The following is a 22823-nucleotide window of genomic DNA, read 5'->3' as shown; positions in this document are numbered from 1 at the left end:
ATTTCTTCTAATTTGTGGAGCAGATGATTCGACGTTTCGTTTATGACCAGGAAGAAGAACCAGGCTACCAGGGCACTTAATGCAGCTTTAAGAGCTAACACGGATTGTACAGCACATTGCTTTCAATCACCTTTGAGAAACAAACGAGGGAGTGCGAGTGACTACCAAGGGCTTCAGCTTAAGGGCCATCTAGCCTCATTAGATCTTTGGTGACAATTCAGGAGTCCATAGCAGTTCAGCCTTCCAATTTATCTGCAGGTCAGATATATGTTTGGAGTGAAGACTTCGAGTTGATCTTCCCAAAAGGCCGAAGGCAGTTGTGACTAATTACCTCTCTACTCACTGGACTCTCCTGACAACTACTTCTGTATTCTTCCTGTTAGTTTCCTGACATATTGATGTTTATGAGTTATCATTCCGTATTTCGAAACTATTCACAAGTTAATACCAATATATTTCGTACTCGGTTTTAACGACACTGATGGGTTTTTCTTCTGTTAGTGCAACGGCCATCCTCTGATGCCTAGTTAGTAACTAAGACCAATCAACATACCTACGCAAATACATGTTTCATCGTCGCCTTGAACTTCAAAATCTCGGGACCAACGAACGTGTGCTATTGGTTATCATTTTCCAGACTGTACCGTCTGTGATGAACGTTGCATTATATCCACCCATGACGACAGCCAGTCATGATAAATTTCAGCACACCAGAATGTTGACCGCGACTTTGGCTCCTTCAATCACCAACGAGTGGAATGTATGAACAAGCATTCTTCCCCCAGCTATGAATTCCATCCTTTATCCTTCGACGCCCTTGTTGTTCCTTGGTCATACAATCACCTTTCACCGCCCAAGAACCTACCTAAACAACAATGGAATGGATGCCGGAACGACATCACAGGACGCAATGGTCACGTGAGCATTCCATTCATGTCATGATTCGATACTCACGGGAGCCTGTCGAGTTCTATGCTTATAAAGGCGACAGCCGCGCGCCAAACTCTATTGTCGTCTCAACAGCCGATGTAGGGGCTTGTTGGTTGTTGTTGCTCTCATTTGTTTCCTGTTCCTTCGCTGCCAGTAAGATATTAAAAACCATGACAAACACTGTAGTTGGTTTCCGCAGGTAATTATTGGGAGACTGTCCCCCTCGGGGGGAATCCACAGCCCACCATAAGTTTGGTTTACATCAAAATTCTCTAGTGATCCACCTATCTGAGGACACGCATGTGCAAGTTTGCGTTTTGTCTTTGACCGGTTCGGTGCCGAGGATATGACTGCCATATCAGATGTTTCGTGTGCTCTATATTTCTAGGCTTGGGCGACGCTCCTAGTAGACAAATATCACTTTCAGAGGTCTACTATGCAGCAGAAAGATCAGCCACTAATTGTACACCCAGTTTGCAGGGTTACCTAGGCATGGTCCGCACAGATAGTCATGGCGAACTATGCCAGTGGACAGAACCAATATGATCAAGATTGGTGCACATAACTCCTTAGGTAGGTGCGCTGAACCCCCCTAGCAGGCTATCATTCAGATACATCTTGCTCCTTATCAACCCAATAAGATCAACTGTAGGTACCTAACCAGCAAAGATGACCGAGTCTACACAAGTAGCTCACCCTAAACCTTCAAGCTCCCCTCGTGGTCCCGTCTCGGCAGTGGAGTTGTAATGACCAATTTACACTACAAGCTATACCTAGACTAATCCATCAACGTTGTTGGCCTTTGGTACCATAGCCCAACACCTTCTCCAAAGTTTAATACCCAAACTTGAGTTCAGTTGCACAAAAATGGGGACACATGGAAAGGAATATATCATGGTAATAGGCTCTTTGAACAGGGCTGACATAAACAGCATAAGACTTTGAAACAGATCCGAGGGAATGGGGTCTATTTTAAAAAGCCTCATCGACAGCTGGTACGATGACAGCACAGTAGCGAGATGGGCTTTTCAACACTCGACGACTCAGAAGATGATGGCGCTTCGTCGGATGAATCAACATCCTTACCGCACCGACTTACATTAGACGAGCTGACTGGATGCAGTTCCAATCACTATCACATGAATCTTATTGGCTAACACTAACTCAGATTACAGGGAACAAATGAACAGCAAGGTCTAGCGCGTCTGCGGCAATATGAGCGCTTGTAGGTCGCGTGGAATGAGAGCTACATACCTAAAATAGCGAGGTAAAAGAGGCGCAAGGAGGTTGGGGAACGAACACGCGCGCTAAACTGGGAAACTAAGGATGAGGACAAGAGAAGACGAAATAATGTGTCAGAGCAGTCTTTACAGGAATATTGGATGGAAGAGTCAAGAGAAAATCACTGACGTATTCAACTTGGAACATCGCTTATCTGTTTATTGCCGTGGAACCGGCTTTAACGGTCGATCAATCTGCCAGTCAGTCACTACGGAAGTGTTGTGGAGAGCCTGGCATCTACGGAGTACTGCCTCTGCTTACATAGTAGGCGTTGGCCTCGCAAGCTGGCCGGCGTTTGCGACGCTTTGCAGAAGAGTATTGATTGGCTTATGGTGCTCACCAAAGACTACTATCCCTGCCCACGCTTAGTCTTAACCGCCAGAGAGCATGCACAGAAGTACTGATTGGCCAGCGACCGGGGTTTCCAAGGGTCTCCGGATTGAAACAGCAAACACCATTGGTTAGCTCTTAACTCGGTTTCTATTCTGAGCTGGCACACTCTTACACCTTGTTCCCCTCAGTCTAGCGACTGTCCATCCTATTATAGGACACTTCGAGATCCAGCCGATCCCGAAGCTACCACATAGGTGAAAGCTGACAACTGAATGCGGCAAGCTAAACTTTGAATCCCAGCAATTGTCAGGTTGCTCAAACCACACAGATAATGTTGTACCAAGGATGTCCTATGCGGTATCTGCTTGATAAATCAATCATGATGCCCACATGCCTTTTTCGAAGCCTGCCTTCCCACTCCATTTTATTTGATGCATGTATGTTGGTTCATAGTGAACTTTCGGGCCTGCATTGGTAAATTGAAGATCAGTTACTGTACCCATTTGCCTCACCACCGCGTTCGAAGATTTGAGGTTGTCAACACGGCCTGCCATGCTGGGGGTCGTTCCGTGACCACTTGTCCTCCCCCCTCTTCGAGTCTCAGCCTTCGTCTTTCAAACCAAGCCGTTCAACACGAAACGAAGACTTCATAATGCGGGGTCTTTTTCTTGGACTGAGCACAATAGCTCTCTTCTCTTCCTCTAGCTTTGCCCTTCATTTCACGACGGAGTCAGAATGTGCCGCTCTATGTTCGGATGGCTCAAATTCAACAACCTCGAACCCTCAAACCTCCATAACAAATTCTACAGACGTTGTATGCGAGGACAATGAGTATTCAAGCTCAGGTAATGGCATCAGGTTTAAAAACTGTCTCAATTGTCTCCAGAAGAGCGATACCGCGTGGAAAGAACAAAGTGATGTGTATTGGTTTCTGTGTAAGTCTCAGTATATCACAGCCTCTGACCTCGCTAACATGGTCGTGGTGCAGACAACGTGCGATATGCGTTCGATGTCTGCCTGTACTCTTACCCAGATGCGGCAGACTCGGGTACTATTAATTCCCCTTGCAACATTGAAAGCTCATGTGGCTCTCTCGAAGATGCTCTGACGGCGTCACTATTGAAGACCACCCCCGACAACCAATTCGACTATTGCGAAGCTGGAGATTCAGTCATCGAGAGTTCCAGTTACAGCCAATGTATCGGCTGTCTGCAGTCAACATCGAATCAAAAGTATCTGGCCAACTGTAGGTTCTCTGTATGCTGGCTCTTCGAAAAAAACCACTAATAGGCACCTAGTTCTGGTGGCATTGAAAGCAGGCTGTATTCAAGAGCCTAAGAAAGGCGATATCCTTGGCCTTAGTGGCACAATTTTCACTCACACACTCATCAATATTACTGATCCTAACACGAACCAAACTCTGCCTGGCGATGATGGTGCTCCCGTTGGCTCTATGACCACTGGCACAATTGTTGGTATCGCTGTGGGATGCGGACTAGGCATGGCTGGCATGGTGTGGCTTATCTTCATGTACTGTCGACGAAGTCGACAACGTCGTGGTGCAGGAGTCAAGATTGAATCACCACCTCCTGATGCACCAATGAATGACCCTTCTATGTATGGAATTCACAAGTCTTCTTACTTTACCGACAATGCTGGATATCCCGGGCGCTCGGCGCAGCCTCATAACCATGCTGGAAACCACATCCGCACAATGTCTAATGCGGAGTATTACGACAGTTTCGAACAAGATAGCAGCGGTATTAATGGCAAGGTCAGCTATCACTATGCACCGCACTCGAAGAGCAATGGTCCCAATGCTGCACTGCCAGCACACCCAGCCTACATACCCAGAGTCGTCAGCCGCCTTCCCGATGCTAAGGCACCGAGTTCTCTCCGGCATACCATGAGATCCAATGTTCCCGATTCATATGCTCTGCAGACATATCTCAGCGCTGCAGAGCCTGCAGGAACTGACACTCAGCGGATCGCAGAGGTGGCATCTTTGAGTACTTCGAGCTCGCGTGTTGCGAGCCGCGACCCTTCCCCTGTACCACATCATCCAGCCACTAGACCACCAATATTAGCGGCGGCCCCAGTTCCTGCCCACGAAGCCGTCAAACCCAAGCCATCCTTCGCCTTCCCTTCTCTATCAAAACTCATCATTCCCAAGAAACAGGGGACCCCACAGCTGAATCTGTTATCAGCAACCCCTATATCAGCGATTGATAATGATCCACGACATGAGCTAAGGATCTCCAGGCCGTTGGCTGTATTGGATCCAAGGTTCCAAGATCGACCGCTAGGAGGCGGCACTGTCCTAGCAACTGAGGTGCCGGCGGGGTTCAGTGACGACTATCTCAAGAGGCGGGAAGCAAACAAGTCTCCCATGTTAAGCGGCAACAGTCGCGTTTATGGATGATGATAAAATACTATATATTCACATAAAGAGTTTGCGTGTCGGTAATTTCGGTATTACAGAAACCTTTGGTTTGGTTCAAGCTTGGAGTTATTTGGTCGACATATCCAGGCATGACGTGCCTTAGACCCAATACAGATGGTGGGCACAGGAGTTCTATAGGTAGTGATAATTCTTTCTTTCATCCTATTGTATACCCTGCAAGTGACAACGTACAACGGCATGTTTCAGCCCAGTCGCTGGCCAGGGCCACGAGACCGCCATGAATCTGGCAAAGGACCTGCGCTAACACCAGTGCTGCGTCCAGAAGATGGTGAATTCCCAGGTCGGATGGCGGTACCGAAACCTCTGGCAGTAATTCTTGGTGTCTGCACAAGACGCTCAAGCCAGGCAGGGGTTCTCAAAAGTCGAGGCCCGTTCCCGAACTCAGGCCAGATTCTGGTGAGGAAATCAAACAGATGGGCGGCGAGTAGACCCTCGATTTGGACCAATGCCTTATTTGGTCCAACCGTGAGCGTGCCGACAATGATCATGCAGATGGGCAGCGCTTGGGCAGGGATAGTAAGAACGAAGTACTGTGTTTTCTGGCCGCGCTGGTCTTGGGTAATGGTGTAAACCATGGCAAGAATGAGGCCGTTCATGTACAAGAAGCTCGTCAGTCCGGCCAGGTAGTCGATCATCTAGCGACGTCGTTAACCTCAATACAGGCACATGACATACGGGTACGTGTTTGGGATATTTGATGTATTATTGCTATGGTATAAAAATGTAGGGAGCTAAAAAACCACTCGAGTGAATTGGGGATCACACGAGCCATCCATATAGACATCCCACCATGCCTGCACCGCAGACCAACCCGGAAATGCGAATGATGGGTGATCCGAAGTGCAGGGGTGATCTTCCTCATTTCCAGGAACCGTGATAGCTGAAGAGGCAAAGCACTATCCGGGCAGATATATGAGGGGGGCTTTGAAAGAAACACGTGGGAGAGTAGCAAAGCACGGGTATGTAGACGCAGGCTTACCAGAATTACGGTGCAGACAAATAATATGTAGAACACGAGATCGACCTTGCGTGGGAAACGTGGGTTCCCCATCTCCAACTGAGCGCTGTAGCGATACAGGAAGAACGAGTTCATGAGCAAGTTGATCGGCTGCGTTTCGATCAAGAAACATGTTACGAGTCGCCAGATTTGAGGTGGAAACATCCAAAGGTACGATGGGTGATGAAATAGACGCATGATTGGCAGTAGCCCGACGATGCAACCAAGGGAGGTCAACACTGCAGCAGTAACCAGATTCCTGTGACGCAGTTAGCGAGTGCTATCGAGAACACAAATCAACATGAGCGACTTACCTAGAAACGGGTGGCAGGGCCCAGTAGGCGGCCATCGCATTGTCAGCCATGATGGGCAACTTTGCTCAATGAGGAGACGGTGGTATTAGCAAGTCAACGAAAGCTGAGTTAAGAGAACTTTTTCTGCACGAAGAAAAAGAAAACAAGTGTGAGTTCAGCGGACGTTTATGTAGAAAGAGAAGAAGAATGAGACTTTGCGAAAGCAGGCAACCAGGGGCTCATGGTTATTGCTTGCGTGTCATCTTCGCTCTTTGTCTCTGGAAGAGTGTGGAAGGAGAGAAAGTAACAGCTTGGAAAAATTCCAATAAATGAACAATCCGCTATAGCGGGGCGCCAGATTGGGGCCGACGTTCCGCCGAGATTGAAGGCCCTAGGTGTGGCTAGTAGGAGCTCGCGCCACACTTGATGAAGCGTGTGGGAAGCGGAAGTGACCGGGCTTCGGGATCTCCAAGCTCACGAACATATCGTCTGATATTGCTGTAAAACTTTTTTTATTTTATTCACTCATAAATTGGCTCTGGAGTCCTTTCAGATACTGAGTTTTGGACACTGGGCCCTGAGGCATCAACATCACAGACAAGAGCAAACCATCATCATGCGTGCTCACGATGCTATGCAGAGCGAGGAAGCCAATGATGCTGCTTGGGAGGCTGCAAGAGGAGGTGTTGCTGGTGCAGTCAAGTGGGGAATAGGTGCCGCAGTGTTGGGTGCTGCCGGGTATATCTGGTCGCCGTTGTATCGATCCATGACGATTCAGTTCAAAGTGTAGGGCTCATTCTCACAGCTGATCCATCCTGGTACTGACCTTTTCAAGGTATTTACAAATGTGCGGCATGGTGCCTGGGGCCATGATCGAGGCAGACTCACGGCTCAGAGCTTACGAGCACCGAGTGAGAATGCAGCGGCGGTTGATGGGAGACAGGGCTAAATGGGAACGGTATGAGGAGGAATTTATCAAAGGTGATGGCAAGTGATCGCCTCTGGCGCGGAACCAGAGTCCCTATGATCTCAATCTCTCACTGAAAAGTCTTGACTGCAACTGCCTGGGGTATAACGGCGTACATATGTCACATTAGAGATGACCATCGAGTCGTCTGTGTAAATCACATTACTTTAGCATCTTTCCTTCGCTTTCTCAGTCGAATACCAACTCCAACGCCAATGATGCACCCATGTCTAGATTCATCTCCATATTCTATACCCGAAATCGCTTAGGATCCATGTTGATTTTGCATAGCCGGACGACGCATCCGCTGAGCTGGAGTAGTGTCTGCACACCTTCAAGGACCTTCATATGTGTAAAACCAATCTCTTTGATAAACTCCAGCTTTGCATGTTCGCTCAACGTAGGAATTGTTTTCGTAACCTTGAACATAGTGCTAATAATGTCATGGCTTGAATAACCTAGATCCCAAAGTTCTCGGAGTGTTTCCAGTGCGGAATCAACATTGCCTTCATAGCAAGCCTTCAGCATCGCCTGCACCTTGATTGGATGAGGCGAGTCAACAACCTTGAAGACATTGTCTCCTGAGACGAAGCCAAAACCGGCAAAGGTGGATTGGAGGTTGTTGATAGCTTGTCGCATATCTCCCTCGGCGCTGAAAACCAAGGCTGCAAGTCCATCGTCACTGTATTCGACCTTTTCCGCCTCAATAATTTGCATGAGTCGCTTTACGACTTGAGCGTCCGTTAACTTGGCGTATCGTAGGATGGCGCATCGTGATTGGAGGGGTTCGATGATCTTGTTGGACTGGTTGCAGGCGAAAGCAAATCGTGTAGTGTTAGAGTAAATCTCCATAGTTCGTCGAAGGGCTTGCTGAGCACCCGAAGTCATACTGTCGGCTTCATCGAGAATAACAAGTTTATGACGCCCCGCAGGCAAAGTGACCTTCTTTTGGGCGAAGCCCTTGATTCTGTTTCGGACAACATCAATGCCTAGCTGTGTCAGTGAGATGGTCATCACATAAGAGGATCCAAGTACCTCGCTCGTCACTGGCATTGAGCTCCAAGACCGCTTCCTTGTACGATTCACCTAAGAGTTGCCTGGCCAGACATAGCACACTGGTGGTCTTTCCAATACCAGGCATACCGGAGATGATTACATGGGGCATGTTGCCCTCTCTAGCAATGATCTTGAGTCTTTCTATCGTTTCCGTGTTTCCGACGACATCGTCGAGGAACACTGGTCGATACTTTTCCACCCTAGCAACAATCAGTGAGCAATTCTTCAAGGGGCATGAAGGGCATGAAGGGCGTACCAGGGAAGTTCATAATTTGTGGTTCCATTCGAAGAAGCTTTGAGGGCCGCCTTTGAGGCAGAGTTCGACGACTCGCCACGTTCCTCGGGTTTTTGGGAAGACATTTTGGGTATGCTGTTGTGATGAAATCGCCGATTCTACAACTGAAGCCTGAAATGTATGTTAATCACTTTACGCGACTGAGAGAATAGAGACGCGTCGAGTGAATGGCCCGTGCGCTAGAACCTGGAGCCAACCTAGGTAGTGCCCCACTCCTGGCACCGCTTTCTACTTTCTATGGCAAAATCTTGTCAGTGCGATAACTTTTTTGAGTCTGTCAAATAGCGAACATATCACCAACAGTATCTTGAATCCACAGCTTCTGGACGAGCCGCGACGGAAACACAGCTGCAAAACCACCAAAACCGCAGCCACTTCAATTCTCAAGCTTCACACAGTATCAGGCAGCCATGGGTGTTCAGAAAAAGACTCGCAAATTCGCAGAGGTATGCATCCTTATCGATAAGCGGCGCAAAAGTTGCCCAAATTTCAGCATATCCACGACGATGAGACGGGGCGCGCACATATCGATCGAAAGCACCTCAAATGCTGACCACATGTGCAACAGGTGAAACGAGTTATCGGTCGTCGCGATGCCAGACTAAAGGAAAATAAACTCAAGGCTGAGCTCGCTCAGAAGGAGAAGGAAAAGAAGACCATCAATGGCGAGCTCATCCGAGAAGCGCCTCAGATGCCCAGCAACATGTTCTTTCAACACAACACAGCTCTCGTTCCTCCCTACAACGTCCTTGTGGATACCAACTTTCTCAGTCACTCGGTTCAGCGAAAGCTCTCTCTTCTCGACTCCATGATGGATTGCCTCTATGCGAAGTGTAACCCTATCATCACATCCTGTGTGGTAAGCCTCCAGCTCCAAGCTTGGATCCTTCAGGCTGTGACTAACACTCTTAGATGAGCGAACTTGAGAAGCTCGGACCCAAGTATCGACTGGCCCTAAGGGTTGCAAGAGACGAACGATGGACACGGCTCGAATGCGACCACAAGGGCACCTATGCAGACGATTGTCTAGTAGACAGGGTGCAGAAATCCAGAATCTATATCGTGGGGACAAATGATAAGGCACTCAAGCAACGGCTACGAAAGATTCCCGGTGTGCCAATCATGAGTGTGGCAAGGGCCAAGTACGTGATAGAGAGGTTGCCCGGTGCGCCTGACTCCTAGGTGTTCTTTTTGTTATTTGGGAATGGGGGATTTGCATTTACGAGTTTACGACGCATCGCATAGCTTGGTTCTGGCCAGCACTAATGTCGTTGAGCCTGGTTACTATTTGACAGGGTTGTTATGCGATGTTCTAGGGTAACTAGTTACAAAATTCAACGGGTATTTACACTCATTCATAGCAGAAGGGCAAACTACTACATATTCAATTGATGTCTGGTGTTCACCTGAGCTGTGATTTTTTAATTTCAAGGTCGGGTTAGTTGAGTATTTAAGTCCGCCAGCCGAGCAATCGTGGTTGAACTCATACAATGTACCCCGGATATAAGTGGCCGTGAATCCTTTGGTGACATGTGATTGGGTGTTCATCAGTATCTTACTAGGTATATTAGCATCTGACATACATCTTAGTTAGGACACGCACTCACTTTCAAATCTTCGTATTGAAGCGTCAAATGCGACTTATACAAAGTCAGTACCACACACTGTCAAGTATTGTTGACAATTAAGTTGTTCCTCGACCTTCGGAAAGCTCTCACACCAGCGCATTATCTGAGGGAGATGGAATCCAGCCCAAATGATAATGATCAGTCATCAACATCTGAAGCCCGCCAGAAGCGCTCACGCGTTCTTCTATCATGTGCACCATGTCGCAACTCAAAGTTGAAATGTGATAGAGAGCAACCATGTGGGCAATGCTCCAAAAAGGGACGCGCATCTCAGTGCACCTACGCCCCAAAACCTGAACGGAAACGGCCTGCCAAGGGCATGTCCGCGCGTTTGAAGCGTCTGGAGGGCATGGTCCGGGAGATGATGGATTCTGAAGGTGCAGCCCCTGGAACCCAAGTAGGTAACGGAACTGGGGCAGCAATGGCGAATGGTACTGCTACAGGACCGGACGTCCAAGGCCACGTCGTACACAGCAAGAAAGGGGCAACATACGTTGGCGCAACGCATTGTATGGCAATGTTGGAAGATGTACGTACTCGTATAGGAGTCTGTGATGGCCATATGGAGCTAGGACTAACGGCGAGTTAGATTGAGGACTTGAAAGACTACTTTGAACAGCCCGAAGAAGCTGGAGAAGATCAATTCCTAGACGATGAGATTGATCCCACAGAAGTCATGTTGAACACAAGAGCTGGACCAAGGAATCGTGAGGAGCTGTTGAATCGCCTACCGGAGAGAAAGGTCGCAGATAGACTTCTTTCGCGATACTTTGCGTCGATGAGTCCTTCGCAGCGTCAGCATGTCCCGCTAAACACTCAATGCTTCTACTGACAATTGCCAGATATTGTTCACCGGCCAGTTTTTACCAGACAGTATTCTAAGTTCTGGCAAGATCCTAACGAAGCATCATTACATTGGATAGCGCAACTATTCATGATGCTCAGCCTTGGCGTCTTTTTCAATAACTTTATCAATTCAAGTGAGCTCGAGGGTGACTCTCCTCTCCCAGCTCAGGACAGGATCCGTCACTACAAGGCTTGTGCTGGTTGGGCTCTCGTCTGGGGTAAATACACGCAACCATCCTCGGCGACACTCCCTGCGTTCTTGCTCTACGTCGAGTCATCCTTCCTCTTCAACCGTGCAGCTCAAATGAACTGCTACGTACTCTCAGGCGTGTGTATCCGCCTGATGCTCAAGATGGGTCTCCATAGAGACCCAAGTAAGCTCGCGAACATCTCACCTTATGAGGGCGAGATGCGGAGGCGCATGTGGAACATGGCCATTCAAGTCGAACTTCTCGTTTCTTTCCACATGGGCCTTCCGAGCATGCTACAAGGTATAGAAACTGATACAGCAGTACCAAGAAATCTAGACGACCATGACTTTGACGAAGATTCAACGGAACTGCCTCTTAGTCGACCGCCTACAGACTGGACCTCCATGACATACCCAATCCATAAGACACAGATTCTTCGGGTGTTTGGACAGATCGCGAGACAAGCTCATGCTCTGACACCGCCAAGTTATGCTGAGGTCGCCAAGCTCGATAACTTGCTGCACGAGACTTGGAAGAGTGTCCCATCTTTCATGATGGTACGGCCACTAGATGAGTGTGTCGGTGATCCACCCGTTCTGCTCATCCAACGTTTCGGTTTGACAGCCCTATACAACAAATGCCGTATTGTATTGCATCGTCGGTATCTCGCAGAGGCAATTCCGCAACGTGAGCATGATTACTCACGCAGGCAATGTCTGGAGGGTGCCTTGTCGCTGCTCAATTACCAACACATCATCTGGGAAGCTTGTAAGCCAGGTCACGTATTGAGCCAACATGGCTGGTTTGTCTCTTCCCTCGCAGTTCATGACTTTCTCATGGCCGCAATGGTGCTTTACCTCGTCGTCAAGAATGAAAACTACTCAGAGGTTGGAAGTGACTATGACTGGATGTCGCAGACTGCACCAACACCAACTAAAGATGAATTAATTTGTATGATCAAAAGGTCTTGGCTCATCTGGGCTGATGTGTCACGAAACGCAGTGGAAGTCAAGAAAACAGCAGATACACTGGCGACAATGTTGGCCAAGCTCGGAGCTCCAGTTGAAGAGCCGGCGAGTGCCCTTGGACAAGGTGTTCGCAGTGCTAGTGGTGATAACGAATACTCTTCGCTTGGGGCACCATCTGTAGACCCTAGCACACTGGGGTCGATCGGAGGTGATCCGGCACTGCTCTCGAGTCTGGGGTTGGGTAAGACGTCCCAAGGAATACGACAGATAAGAGATATGCTTACAAGGATAGGCTCATCAACGGGATCTACATCAGACCAGACACCCCTGGATCTCAATCTGGCAGGAGATGCAGGAACTAGCATGAACTTTACGAATATGGGGACGGAAGGTCTTCAGTTTGATCCTGCTTGGATGGATACTGCAGCCAGCAGCATGGACTGGGTAAGTTGTGTCGTAGTCGTTATCATGAAAGCGGTGCAAATGGCAAACTAACAATTTCGGCAGCGTTACCTCGATATATCCCTGGCTCACAGTCATGATGCTGGACGCAACGAAGACACTGGTCAGACGTGGATAGAGAGGGCACCACCATTGGAACAAATGGATATCATGAGTTCAGGAATCTGGATTCCAGATCATCCTGAATCCACTTGAGGACTATCAAGCAACATCTTTAGAAGTGTAGTTACGGTTATACTAGAATCGATCATATTGGCAATCTGAAACCAGGTTTTGATCACGACAACTTATCGTATCTTGTTAATAACTTGTTGAGTCAGATAGCAAGGTTAGAAGGCTGATAACGCTTGAGACAGATCGTCATCCGGGTATGTCACCGCTTCAACAAACGAAAGGGTGGTGTGGCCCTCACAAACTGTTACAATCATCGGGCCATGCAATGCATAGACAACATTCCGAGCTCGGTCCGCTTTCTGGGGAAACGAGATCCGGGGGACTAGCTAGCAATCCCCGCAGAGCATTTAGATGTTGATGATTTGGATGAAGCTCATCGAAGTGGGTGAGGATTCAGGCTTCTCGTGTTTGACCTTTGTTTCTTCTTTTTTACCAACACGCAATAATGCCGCAGTATTTGGTGATTGAACAGTCGGCACAATCTCATCATTGTGACAGTATCACCAATATTGCGAAATGGCTGACGTGTTCGCCTTGAAACACCCGCCGATAAGCATGTCAGTAAACGATATGATAACAACAAAACCCAATCCGTAGGATCATGGTGATTACAGGGATGTATGACGTCGATCCGGGGAATTGGTTGGTAAAATTAGTGGCGCCGTATCCTCCGCGGAGATGGTCATATCAGTTGCGGCGTCGGGATCCCATCCGTCGACACAACATAAACTTGCACAACACCATATAAGCAACACGGAACTCCCGCTGAAGTATACTGTACGTTCCGAAAATGTCGGCTTGCAGTGCAGTCGAGTATTGAAAGTAATGCCTATTGATCAGGTCGTGTGATTGCGTTTGATAGACCGCCAATTCGCAATTTGAACCTTCTAGAACGAAATCACGGTTCTAGAGCATGACGGCCGGGCCCATACGCCGTGTATTGAGCAGGTGACCGGCAAACCACCCCTGAGCCGATTAACCCTGGAGGACCAAAAGGTAGTCATGCAAGTCAAAGTCGCAAAAGGGCAACGTCAATCATTACTGGCAGCGTGAAGTCCCAACCATGAACCGTTTTGATCGTTTTCAGACCGGCTCGTAATGAACAACATCAGTGAGATTGGTATTGAATAAAGTAAAAATACCCAAAGGAACTATGAAAAGGTCTTCGTGCATCCAACATGTCAAGAAACTGCAGAGTCCACTATAAGTCAAATCAACAATGCTTCTGCCATCAATAACCATGACAGTACCGCATACTAGGGGAAGTTATCCGCCACGATGGAGAGCCCTCGAAAAGCATAACATAGCAGAAGATCGTTTCGGTTCGTTTCATTTCATTTCGTTTGCGAGTCTGGTGACCAACAAGGGCTTCATGGCCATCCCACGACGCCGCTATCAGTTGCGCGAACAAATAGGCAGCTTGATGTTAGACGTGTTGTCAAGTTGATGAGAAATGGATTCGGGTTGAAAATTTTTGACTGGAGAGTCGTGGTACTGCCTGGATACTTTTACCTAATTTGAACGCTACTTCGGCACTTCTTCAACCACCTCCACTTCTATCGTGGGCAGCTTTCTGCCCTGGTCTTTGTCTTTTCGGGGTTGAATACCACCAAATATCTGGCCGCCGGCCAACTGGGTGTTCAGTTCCAAAGGAGCAAGAGACCAAGACCTGGATCATGGACCTGGACCCGAACCTCAATTTAGTAGCGGGAGCGTGCGTTCCTAGTCGGTTCGCTCCCACGGGGATGCGAAGATCTGTTTCGTTCGTGGAGGACAGGCAGGCAAAGTCATGGATCGTTTGTTGGCCTCCCAGTAGCACCGGTATACTGTTCCTCTGCTGGTTGGTACGACCGGCTGCCCGCTTAGATTGCTTAACACTCTAATAAGGTCGATCACTGGCAGAGCCTCAGGGTGGTCCTAATGGGATTTGCAATGGTTGGTGACATTGTGGTTTGATCGTTCATGATTGTGAAGGTGGAAGAAGTGTAGGGAAGAGGTTGAGAAATTAAGGGAACGTTTGTAAGTCGATAGATTAGATAGGTGTATTCCGAAGTGAAAAACAACTGCCATTTACGGATAATACTACTGGGACTGATAACTAATAAGCGCCTGCCCTATCAAAGTTCCGTCTGTCGGCGACAAGCTGAAGTCAGTGCAACTGAAGCGACCTGTCCAATATGCCAGCCTGATACTTCAGCTCGCGCAGCAACCTATAACCAACAGCCTTTTGTATTCCGTGCCCAGGCAGAGAGCATTAGCTAGACCATTCTTCTCTCCAACCAAATCATGCCAGAATGCCTCGGCTGCAATGCAGTCACCATCATGGATGAGGAGAAGTGAGGAGTGAGGAGTGAGGAGGTACATGAGACATCAGCTCCCCTCTCCGACCTGATATTGGATTCATGATAGTGTGGAGGAGGTAGTATCGCGCCATACGTGCCAATCGTGGGGGAACCACTGCGCCGCGTAGGCTCAAAATGGAGAGGCCACTTCCATCATGGTCCTGTCTGCTTATACTGCGCCGTACTGTTGGGTGATGATGAGGGGTTGATTTAGCAAACAGGTACTAGACCAGGTCAACATCAAGGGACGGACCAGCCGTGGTCTTGTGATGCATTCATCAGGCTAACATGAACCGAATAGGAGAAAGCAAATTACTCTAATTTTCTATCTATATGTCCCGACAACAACGTTGTAGATGGAATCGAGTAAAAGCTATGTAATGGGAATGAGGACCGGCGCCTATTGGCGAATGATGTTGTTGGGGTATGGCCGATTCCGCAATCTGGAACCTGGAGCATCCCCGTCGTTTGTGCAAGTTGTCTCTCTTGTCATGACATGGGTGGCACTGCCTTTGTCTGGTTGTGGTTATTGGACCTGGAATTCCTTGTTGGACACCGACATCGACACCTTCATGGTTAAAATGACATTTCAACTCGGAGACAGATATGCAAGAGCTGCCAAGATGTTACCCAGATCGGCCGCTCACGAGTCGAGTCGAGTCCCCCTACTCACTTATTATGCAGGGAAATATTAACCTACACCTATCCGACAGTAGGCTGACTTCATGGCTGATACAAACATGGGGCGCTAAATAAGCTTCCTTGTCAGTTGACTTTGAGACACCGACCTGGAGATATCAATACATCAGCAAGTTCTGGGCGATAAGCCCAGCGCCTTGGATCGCCGATTCAGAGACAAGCTTGAACTATTCTTGGTGTGATTGGCCATCCCCGGACTTTCAATCTGTGCTGGGTTTAGTCCAAGAGAGGGTCTTGTCTGAAGTTTTTAACAATTACGAAGTGGGAGACCGAAAGGAAGATGTTATTCACAGCCAGATGTGAGTGAAATGAGGCCTTCGATGGCATTGCCGGAGGGGCAAATGGGAACACGAGTTTCGGTGGTATTGCGTCCAAACCTTCGCCTTCTAACGACATCCAGCAGGCTCTCGAGAGGTCAGCTTGTGGTGTAAGATTGATAGCGATAGCCTAGAAACAAGGAGGCTCATACCACGAGCAATCAATTTTTGTCCCGATTGGTCCAAGCTTGACCATCTTGGCCGATCCTCTATCCACCTTGACGGCTCCAGAAGCTTTTTCAAGGCGTAGCCGGCCGATTTGAATTTTTTTACCCATGGCGACCCTGTTGCCGTGCGCGTCTGGCATTGGCTCCAGCTTTCATATTGGGTAGTGAGTTAACGTAACGCCTCTGGATTCCCGGAAACCATTATTTCCATCATCATCACGAGGGTAAGGTAACTTGTGCTTGGGTGGTCTGTTTTGACGTCTGTAAATGGCCCACCGAATAGCTGCGTCCAACTACCATGGGAGTGCAGCCCTGGTGCAGGGGCACCTGTAGGGTTCACCTGGGGTCGAAAAGGCAACATTAGTAGAAGTCTCTTTATCTTTCGTATCTTGCCCTGTCCTGAGTAAGGGAGGAAAATCTCTTCATTTAAAAGGACGGTCAAGAGTTAAACCCGTTTCATCCGGGAAGTTACTTGGTAGAAGTACTGATAAGAAAGATTCGGAGTGGTTCCGTCTAGGTTCAACAAGGTTAGAGGAGAGGCAAGGCGAGACAGGTGACTTGCTGACCGAAATCCTGATGGACAAAAAGGGCAACTGTTAATGTACTCCCATCATGCCATGATACCTGTGTCTTGGCTTGAGTCAGACCATCACCAAAGGTACCCTGATAGTGCATGGTACTTCTGCAGTGACGTTGAATCGAAGATGGCGTTTCTTTTCACTTCTCTTATCAGTCGGTCGAGTCGGTTTCTGCTTGCCGGGTCCGGGTGCGGTTATAACTTATGGAACTTCTGGTCACTTTACTTTCCCATTGTGACGATGAATCCGGTCTTCGTTATCGCCTGGTGCTCCCCCTCTATCCTCTTGGCTTCCTCTAGCTTTCTATTATCGAACAAGCCAAATTGGTGAGCATCCATCCCCAGTTTCCAACCCGCAATCTTGAATCTTGTTCCCCATTTCCCCATTCTTTCCATCCTGTTCTACTGCGCTTCTGCACGCATAGTCAGCCCTGACACCCTATTTGTGTAAGCTCTTGAGTGTTGCTGTTGCGATACCCCGCCAAATCAGGAACCGTCCTTGAATGAGACAAAGTTAAATACCCGCAGGATGAATGATAAGAAACGAAGCAAACAATTTCATTCGCTGCCTTATGCTACGGGGTTAATCGTCACGTAGACAAACTGAACTGTAGCGTATACTTGCCGCCAAGCTTGAACTAATACATAGTTAACTTGAATAAAAGTTGAGGGTAGATTTTCCCGTACAAGTTAATAAGTGGTCAGCTTAGCTTAGACCCCTCATTCATCGTCAAGGTTGTTCTTGATCCCTTCATTCTTTTCGAGCTACTTGCAGCTTTTGTCTTGGCCCTCTCTAGCTACAACCTTTTTGGACTTCATCGACGCCATCATGTTTTTGGTGTCGGCCCCAGATCGTACCCACGAGGGCCTTTGTGTGTGGCTTCATTCAGTGATATCCATACCTGTACCCACCGACTGAGTGTGAGTGTGAGGTTAGTTTCAAGGACTCGGCGCTATCTCTACACCTTGGTTGTGATGTCGTTACACCCCCTCGCTATCAACCTGCAACCGCACGCCATAACCGACACCACCCATACCATACCTTACCATACCATCCAACCCATACCTACCTACATTTGAATACCTTACATAGGCATAGGTTCTGCTCCTGCTCGGATTTGCTACGCTGCCTTACTTACACACACCGACCGAAGTCGCTCGCAGCAGCCGACCTATCTTATACTTGCGCAGAGCCCAGCTCTCGTGTCTATTCGTGAACGACGACTTGACCATATATCTCTTGCAGGAGATCGACCTTGACCGGTGCAACGGAACCCCTTGTTACAGCTGCAAGTCGAATCATCCATCCTCTCGACTCAGTCCATCTCAATTTGACTTCATCATCTGAGTTCTCGGCTCTCTTCGCTACGCATTCGAACCCTTCCCTTTGAAGCTGCGTCGTCGCTTACAGGACCCTGAAAGCACCACGCTAGAACCTTTTCCCAATTCCACCTTCACCCACAACCGCACATTGGGTCAGGGTTGTTTGTTGGATTACCATTGCCTTACCTATTTAAATCCACCTAGGAACTGGGGCGCGCACACTGCACTGCACGCTGAGCGCAAGCCTGGCCTGGCGCAAACGCCGCGACGGAGCATCGTGACCTCTTTTTTATTTCTTTTACTGGGGTTTCGAGTTTACTAGTCGACAGTCGCTTTGTTGTGTCCTGTCTGGGTTTCTCTATATTTTCCTCCCCCTCTTCTCCCTCTTCTCGACTTTTCTCACGATCTCCTACTTCTCCCTCCTCGGCTTCGAGTAGACAGACCACCACCAATACCTAATACCCTGCTGTCTGCTGGTGGTTTGGCTTCCGCACCTGCATTGGCTCACTCACCCTCTGATCCACCACCACACTTGAGTTTTTACGTACAGACCGTCGCCTGTACCTTTCAAATTTACCCTTCACTTGGTGGTCATATCTTGTTTTGCCTCCCAAACCGGCATCCCGTGGACCACCCCCCGACATAATACCGGCTCTGGCTCTGTTCCGACCCGGCTAATAAAGGTCTTTCTGTCTCCGCTCCGTGGCCGGTGGCTTCAGCCCTCGAGTCAAGTTCCGATAGCGACGTGATATTTTCTTTTTCTTCCCGCTCACACAGAGAGTGCATCAGCGCACTGCTATAGCATGCCCGCTCAACTAAACGGGTCCATGACCGCCAGCATCCCCATTCGAATACCCGGCGACCAGGTCCAGGCTCAGGCTCAACCTGCTGTTTTTTACAAGCAGCACAAGCACTCCAGATCTTCTTATTCCGATTCTTCTCCGCTCGCAAATTCAAGGAACAATTCTTTAACTTTCCGTCCTTATAAGAGGCTCATGTCAAACCCGGACAAGACGATCGCTGTCATCAACGCCAGCGGGCGACAGGCTGCGTCCTTCATTCGCGTCGCCACTGCCGTTGGTTATCATGTGCGCGCTCAGTTGAGAATCTCGACGGTGTCGTCGCTGCTGAAGTTTCGGGAAATCCTAATGTTACCGTATTTGTTGGCGAGCTCTACACAAGACATCAGCCCTCTGAAGCAAACCGTGATGTTACCAAGCACGGCCCGCTGGCCGGTGTCGGCGTCAACTACGACTTGATCGCAAGTCTGTTCCGCGGCGCACAACTTGCCTTCATAAATACAACTTTTTACGGTGACGAGATCCAAATCGGAAAGGCACTAGCCGATGCCGCTAAGCGCGCGGGAATTCAACACTACGTGTACTCGTCCATGCCCGATCATGGTGCTTACAACCCCGAATGGCCCTCATTACCCCTCTGGGCCGCCAAGCATGAGGTTGAGCAATATGTGCGCAAACTCAGAATACCAGCCACTTTTGTGTACACTGGCATCTACAACAACAACTTTACCTCTCTTCAGTATCCCCTTTTCTGCATGGATCTGCAAAAGGACGGCTCGTTCAAATGGCAAGCACCTTTCCATCCTGACGCCAAGCTACCCTGGTTAGACGCCGAACACGATGTTGGTCCCGCGGTCCTGCAAATCTTCAAGGATGGACCAAGCAAATGGAATGGAGAGCGCATTGCACTTGCATACGAATACTTGACACCCAAGGAGGTGTGTCGACTCTTCTCCAAAGGAGTCGGTCGTCCTGTGCGCTACGTGCGAGGCCCCATTGAAATCAAGGTTCGAATCCCTGAGGGCTACCGGGAACAGCTCGTCGGTCTGGAGAAACTGTTCGACCCAAATCAGAAAGATCCTCGAAAGCAACCGCCTTACTTCGGCGACCCCAAGGTCGAAGTCAGTTGCCCAAGCGAAGCCTTGGAGTTGTGGGAAGGCCCTCGAGGTATCGAAGAATACGCACGTGAGATGTTCCCCATAGAAGAGGAAGCAAACGGTCTCACATGGATGCTGGATGATGACGCGAGTGACGATGAGGACGTGCACAACACAGCAACCCACGTCGAGCAACTGAGAATCCACGACGGTGACGATGATAGCGACGACGATAATGACGACGGCCTTGTCATAAAAGGACGCAAGCGGGACGAGGAAGAGTGGTTAGCATAATGGAAACCCATGGCGTCTGGATCTTGGCTAAAATACGACATCAAAAGCAGGAAAGGGGTTAAAAAAGAAGAGTTAGTCCATCGGACTCTAGAGGCGCAGTCCTGAGGCGATTACGGAACGGAGCAGACCTGGCGACGCGGCATTGCATTTCGGCAGGAGTTGTGTTTTTGGAGAGGCGTCCCTACCGGCGTAGGTTTGGTCTAGGAACCTGAACGATTTTATTATGACTTGTCAATGGATGAAATAAAAGTAACGAATCACCTTTGCCTCAGTTTATTGTGTCTCTAGCTTGTGATGTGCGTTGGAGGTAGCATTTGTTTGCAACCGATGGCTCGTGCAACTGAGTGAGACTGAGATCAGATACCACCGGACTTGTTGGAAGCCTCTTGCTCGAAGGTCACCGTCAATCTAAATGACAGAGGCTCTGCTTAAATATATGAGTGCTCTTGAGTAAGACGCACACCCAACAACGAGCTGACGAAAGAGTACGTGTGATAGAACGATAGTATACAAAGTGAGCATGGAAGACGGATGGCTGCCTCAACGGGGCTGAAATGAAACAGGGAACTTAGCTGCTTCTTATATGCGGCCATTTTAGAACCAGGACTAACAGATTAATAAACGACCACCTCGTCATGCATAACACCACTCTGTTTATCTGGCCCCTTACATCCAGATGCTGGTTTGTCATAACAAGGTTTAACAGTATATCATGGCAACACCATTTACCACCCCGCGTATCCGCCCTCCGTACCGTCAAACGTGGCTCCCATGTAAAAGTGCGTGGGGTTGAGTTTGTTCTTGGGGGACTTGCTTTGTGAATGATTATCATACGTGGTTCTTGTATGCTTTCTTGGTGAAGTTTAGATCATATGGCAAGAATCACACAAGGACGAGAATTGCCACGTTAACTACCCCGGAATCAAAGAATCGCCAAGATTATCGCCACGGCCGTCCGGTTACACGCCGCGTGGGGGAGAAATCCGGGGTGACAAGGGGACGAACTCTCCGTTATCTAGCATGATTAGGGGCAATGCAGGAGAGGGTGGTCAGGGTGTTTATCTGTTATGCCTCTCCTTATCTATCAGGATCCTGAGTTCAATACCAAGAGAAGGTCTTCAACAACGAGACAATTAGAGCGAGTTTATCATAAGTTAAAGAATAGTCAACAGCGAGTTCAATTCTGTGCATATCAAACAATTCTGGCAGAGATCAACCTCAAGAATTGTTCTAATCAGGACCCCAGGGGCTCGGACACTGGGATATCACATGCCTCACCTGCAACTGATAAGATACACAACTTGTTACAGTGTGTATTTCCTATCAAGGCCGCGGAGTCGAGCCGGATATCCAGAAGTTTGAGCAGTTATTCGAGGCTTAATCGAAAGTGCCCTAGGTCTCTGAAGGCTAATCAAGCCTCTATGATATTGCTTAGGCAAGAGGATGACTGAAGTGAACGGTGTAATACTCTTGTCAACGACATATTTCAAACATCAGGGATATTGATCCTTGCTGGCTATCCACGACAAGGAGACTACTGTTCTTTTTTACAATGAAGCCAGGGGAGGAAAGAAAATCCAGGACCTTAATCCCAACGATCAAAAAGACGTAGGCAAATTAGCACACGTTTAGGATATCTTTACTAAGCTTAGGATACCTTGTATGGAGTTCATTTGATATCCCGTATTGAGTCAAGTCCGATGTTTTCCTCGATGATCTCGTCGGGATCAACTGGGTGATATACGCTTTGTTTATTGATATTGTCACGTTCTTCTTCGAGTTTCCTCCTTCTTCAGCGACCACTGATGGGAAGGGTACCTGAGATAGACTATCAAACCTCTGAATAAAGAACGGTCGGTTCTTTTCTAGGCGGTTAGTTATCAAGTTTTTAGTACATCAATCATACCTACCTCTTATCTCTTGTTGACGTTCTTGTTGCACCATATATTCAGCATTTCCGAATAGCTGAGTCTGACTGTCACCCCGGTTTAGTTGGCTGTAGGGGATAGGGGGATCGGGAGGTATAGCTGCGGCTCATTCTGAATGAAACGAGGCTTTAAAAGCCATGATGATTATCTTTGACACGGTAATCCTGGCCTCAAACACGTGAAGACCATGGAGAACATATTCATCAACTGTTTCTCTTATCATGAAATGAGTTCTGATGGTATTTGATAGTGGTTCTAGCTGTAAACACCCCTAATAAAGTCCTCAAAGACGCCAATGCCTGCGCCAGCCCAGCCGCTGGGATACCCACCCATTGCGAGGGCGATTTTGCTTGGCTCGAGAGGATATCCTTCAACGATCTGCTCCAGGAGTGGT

The 22823-nt window shown here is 48.5% G+C and overlaps 8 protein-coding genes across 15 annotated transcripts; 5 read left to right on the top strand and 3 right to left on the bottom strand.

The window, feature by feature from the left end:
- Nucleotides 1-3196: 3196 nt before the first annotated feature.
- On the top strand, nt 3197-4966 carry FVEG_07960 (hypothetical protein; the record flags this gene model as incomplete). The annotated part of the gene is made up of 3 exons (XM_018896699.1): nt 3197-3479; nt 3533-3790; nt 3843-4966. 3 exons carry the CDS (start codon nt 3197-3199, stop codon nt 4964-4966), a joined length of 1665 nt encoding a protein of 554 aa, XP_018754213.1.
- FVEG_07959 (hypothetical protein) lies at nt 3763-6586 on the bottom strand. Its single transcript, XM_018896698.1, has 3 exons — nt 6320-6586; nt 5988-6264; nt 3763-5643 (listed from the first exon to the last, which is right to left on the bottom strand). The coding sequence occupies exons 1-3, from the start codon at nt 6367-6369 to the stop codon at nt 5191-5193; spliced, it is 780 nt and encodes a 259-aa protein (XP_018754212.1). The 5' UTR covers nt 6370-6586; the 3' UTR covers nt 3763-5190.
- Nucleotides 6587-6741: 155 nt separating this feature from the next.
- Nucleotides 6742-7532, top strand: FVEG_07958 (hypothetical protein). The gene is made up of 2 exons (XM_018896697.1): nt 6742-7084; nt 7134-7532. Exons 1-2 carry the CDS (start codon nt 6915-6917, stop codon nt 7291-7293), a joined length of 330 nt encoding a protein of 109 aa, XP_018754211.1. The 5' UTR covers nt 6742-6914; the 3' UTR covers nt 7294-7532.
- On the bottom strand, nt 7334-8755 carry FVEG_07957 (replication factor C subunit 4). The gene is made up of 3 exons (XM_018896696.1): nt 8578-8755; nt 8301-8521; nt 7334-8254 (listed from the first exon to the last, which is right to left on the bottom strand). The coding sequence occupies exons 1-3, from the start codon at nt 8679-8681 to the stop codon at nt 7515-7517; spliced, it is 1065 nt and encodes a 354-aa protein (XP_018754210.1). The 5' UTR covers nt 8682-8755; the 3' UTR covers nt 7334-7514.
- A 122-nt stretch (nt 8756-8877) lies between these two features.
- Nucleotides 8878-10063, top strand: FVEG_07956 (hypothetical protein). Of its 2 annotated transcripts, XM_018896694.1 has the most exons (3): nt 8878-9062; nt 9185-9475; nt 9529-10063. In XM_018896694.1, the coding sequence occupies exons 1-3, from the start codon at nt 9027-9029 to the stop codon at nt 9796-9798; spliced, it is 597 nt and encodes a 198-aa protein (XP_018754208.1). In that variant the 5' UTR covers nt 8878-9026; the 3' UTR covers nt 9799-10063. The 2 variants fall into 2 exon arrangements, with proteins under 2 accessions (XP_018754208.1, XP_018754209.1); XM_018896695.1 differs by lacking the exon at nt 8878-9062 and having other exon boundaries at nt 9130-9475.
- A 145-nt stretch (nt 10064-10208) lies between these two features.
- FVEG_07955 (hypothetical protein) lies at nt 10209-12997 on the top strand. The gene is made up of 5 exons (XM_018896693.1): nt 10209-10773; nt 10834-11038; nt 11087-12490; nt 12542-12693; nt 12757-12997. The coding sequence occupies exons 1-5, from the start codon at nt 10357-10359 to the stop codon at nt 12904-12906; spliced, it is 2328 nt and encodes a 775-aa protein (XP_018754207.1). The 5' UTR covers nt 10209-10356; the 3' UTR covers nt 12907-12997.
- A 398-nt stretch (nt 12998-13395) lies between these two features.
- FVEG_07954 (hypothetical protein) lies at nt 13396-18116 on the bottom strand. The gene is made up of 4 exons (XM_018896692.1): nt 17675-18116; nt 16977-17625; nt 16396-16923; nt 13396-16330 (listed from the first exon to the last, which is right to left on the bottom strand). Exons 3-4 carry the CDS (start codon nt 16548-16550, stop codon nt 16210-16212), a joined length of 276 nt encoding a protein of 91 aa, XP_018754206.1. The 5' UTR covers nt 16551-16923; nt 16977-17625; nt 17675-18116; the 3' UTR covers nt 13396-16209.
- On the top strand, nt 16937-21779 carry FVEG_07953 (hypothetical protein). 7 transcript variants are annotated; one of them, XM_018896688.1, is made up of 4 exons: nt 16937-17314; nt 17440-20491; nt 20549-21015; nt 21065-21716. In XM_018896688.1, exons 2-3 carry the CDS (start codon nt 19701-19703, stop codon nt 20604-20606), a joined length of 849 nt encoding a protein of 282 aa, XP_018754202.1. In that variant the 5' UTR covers nt 16937-17314; nt 17440-19700; the 3' UTR covers nt 20607-21015; nt 21065-21716. The 7 variants fall into 7 exon arrangements, with proteins under 7 accessions (XP_018754202.1, XP_018754201.1, XP_018754205.1 ...); XM_018896687.1 differs by having other exon boundaries at nt 20549-21716; XM_018896691.1 differs by having other exon boundaries at nt 17440-21015.
- Nucleotides 21780-22823: the final 1044 nt, after the last annotated feature.

This window comes from Fusarium verticillioides, chromosome 3, assembly GCF_000149555.1.
Source record: "Fusarium verticillioides 7600 chromosome 3, whole genome shotgun sequence".
NCBI classification, from domain to species: Eukaryota; Fungi; Ascomycota; class Sordariomycetes; order Hypocreales; family Nectriaceae; genus Fusarium; species Fusarium verticillioides.
Note: the sequence above shows the minus strand (reverse complement) of the source record. Positions and strands in the feature narration are given on the sequence as shown.

What these genes read in the sequence shown, in the direction of transcription:
- FVEG_07959 (XM_018896698.1), bottom strand. Translation starts at nt 6,369, where the DNA reads ATGGCTGACAATGCGATGGCCGCCTACTGGGCCCTGCCACCCGTTTCT. An exon ending in GCCCTGCCACCCGTTTCTAG is followed by an intron (nt 6,265 to 6,319) that starts GTAAGTCGCTCA and finishes ACTGCGTCACAG; the next exon opens with GAATCTGGTTACTGCTGCAG. An exon ending in TTGTCTGCACCGTAATTCTG is followed by an intron (nt 5,644 to 5,987) that starts GTAAGCCTGCGT and finishes CGACGTCGCTAG; the next exon opens with ATGATCGACTACCTGGCCGG.
- FVEG_07958 (XM_018896697.1), top strand. Translation starts at nt 6,915, where the DNA reads ATGCGTGCTCACGATGCTATGCAGAGCGAGGAAGCCAATGATGCTGCT. An exon ending in ATGACGATTCAGTTCAAAGT is followed by an intron (nt 7,085 to 7,133) that starts GTAGGGCTCATT and finishes GACCTTTTCAAG; the next exon opens with GTATTTACAAATGTGCGGCA.
- FVEG_07957 (XM_018896696.1), bottom strand. Translation starts at nt 8,681, where the DNA reads ATGTCTTCCCAAAAACCCGAGGAACGTGGCGAGTCGTCGAACTCTGCC. An exon ending in ACAAATTATGAACTTCCCTG is followed by an intron (nt 8,522 to 8,577) that starts GTACGCCCTTCA and finishes GATTGTTGCTAG; the next exon opens with GGTGGAAAAGTATCGACCAG. An exon ending in CAATGCCAGTGACGAGCGAG is followed by an intron (nt 8,255 to 8,300) that starts GTACTTGGATCC and finishes TGACACAGCTAG; the next exon opens with GCATTGATGTTGTCCGAAAC.
- FVEG_07956 (XM_018896694.1), top strand. Translation starts at nt 9,027, where the DNA reads ATGGGTGTTCAGAAAAAGACTCGCAAATTCGCAGAG. An exon ending in AGACTCGCAAATTCGCAGAG is followed by an intron (nt 9,063 to 9,184) that starts GTATGCATCCTT and finishes CATGTGCAACAG; the next exon opens with GTGAAACGAGTTATCGGTCG. An exon ending in CTATCATCACATCCTGTGTG is followed by an intron (nt 9,476 to 9,528) that starts GTAAGCCTCCAG and finishes TAACACTCTTAG; the next exon opens with ATGAGCGAACTTGAGAAGCT.
- FVEG_07955 (XM_018896693.1), top strand. Translation starts at nt 10,357, where the DNA reads ATGGAATCCAGCCCAAATGATAATGATCAGTCATCAACATCTGAAGCC. An exon ending in GTATGGCAATGTTGGAAGAT is followed by an intron (nt 10,774 to 10,833) that starts GTACGTACTCGT and finishes ACGGCGAGTTAG; the next exon opens with ATTGAGGACTTGAAAGACTA. An exon ending in CAGCCAGCAGCATGGACTGG is followed by an intron (nt 12,694 to 12,756) that starts GTAAGTTGTGTC and finishes CAATTTCGGCAG; the next exon opens with CGTTACCTCGATATATCCCT.
- FVEG_07954 (XM_018896692.1), bottom strand. Translation starts at nt 16,550, where the DNA reads ATGCCAGACGCGCACGGCAACAGGGTCGCCATGGGTAAAAAAATTCAA. An exon ending in ACAAAAATTGATTGCTCGTG is followed by an intron (nt 16,331 to 16,395) that starts GTATGAGCCTCC and finishes ACCTCTCGAGAG; the next exon opens with CCTGCTGGATGTCGTTAGAA.
- FVEG_07953 (XM_018896685.1), top strand. Translation starts at nt 19,701, where the DNA reads ATGCCCGATCATGGTGCTTACAACCCCGAATGGCCCTCATTACCCCTC. An exon ending in AAGCGGGACGAGGAAGAGTG is followed by an intron (nt 20,492 to 20,548) that starts GTTAGCATAATG and finishes CGACATCAAAAG; the next exon opens with CAGGAAAGGGGTTAAAAAAG.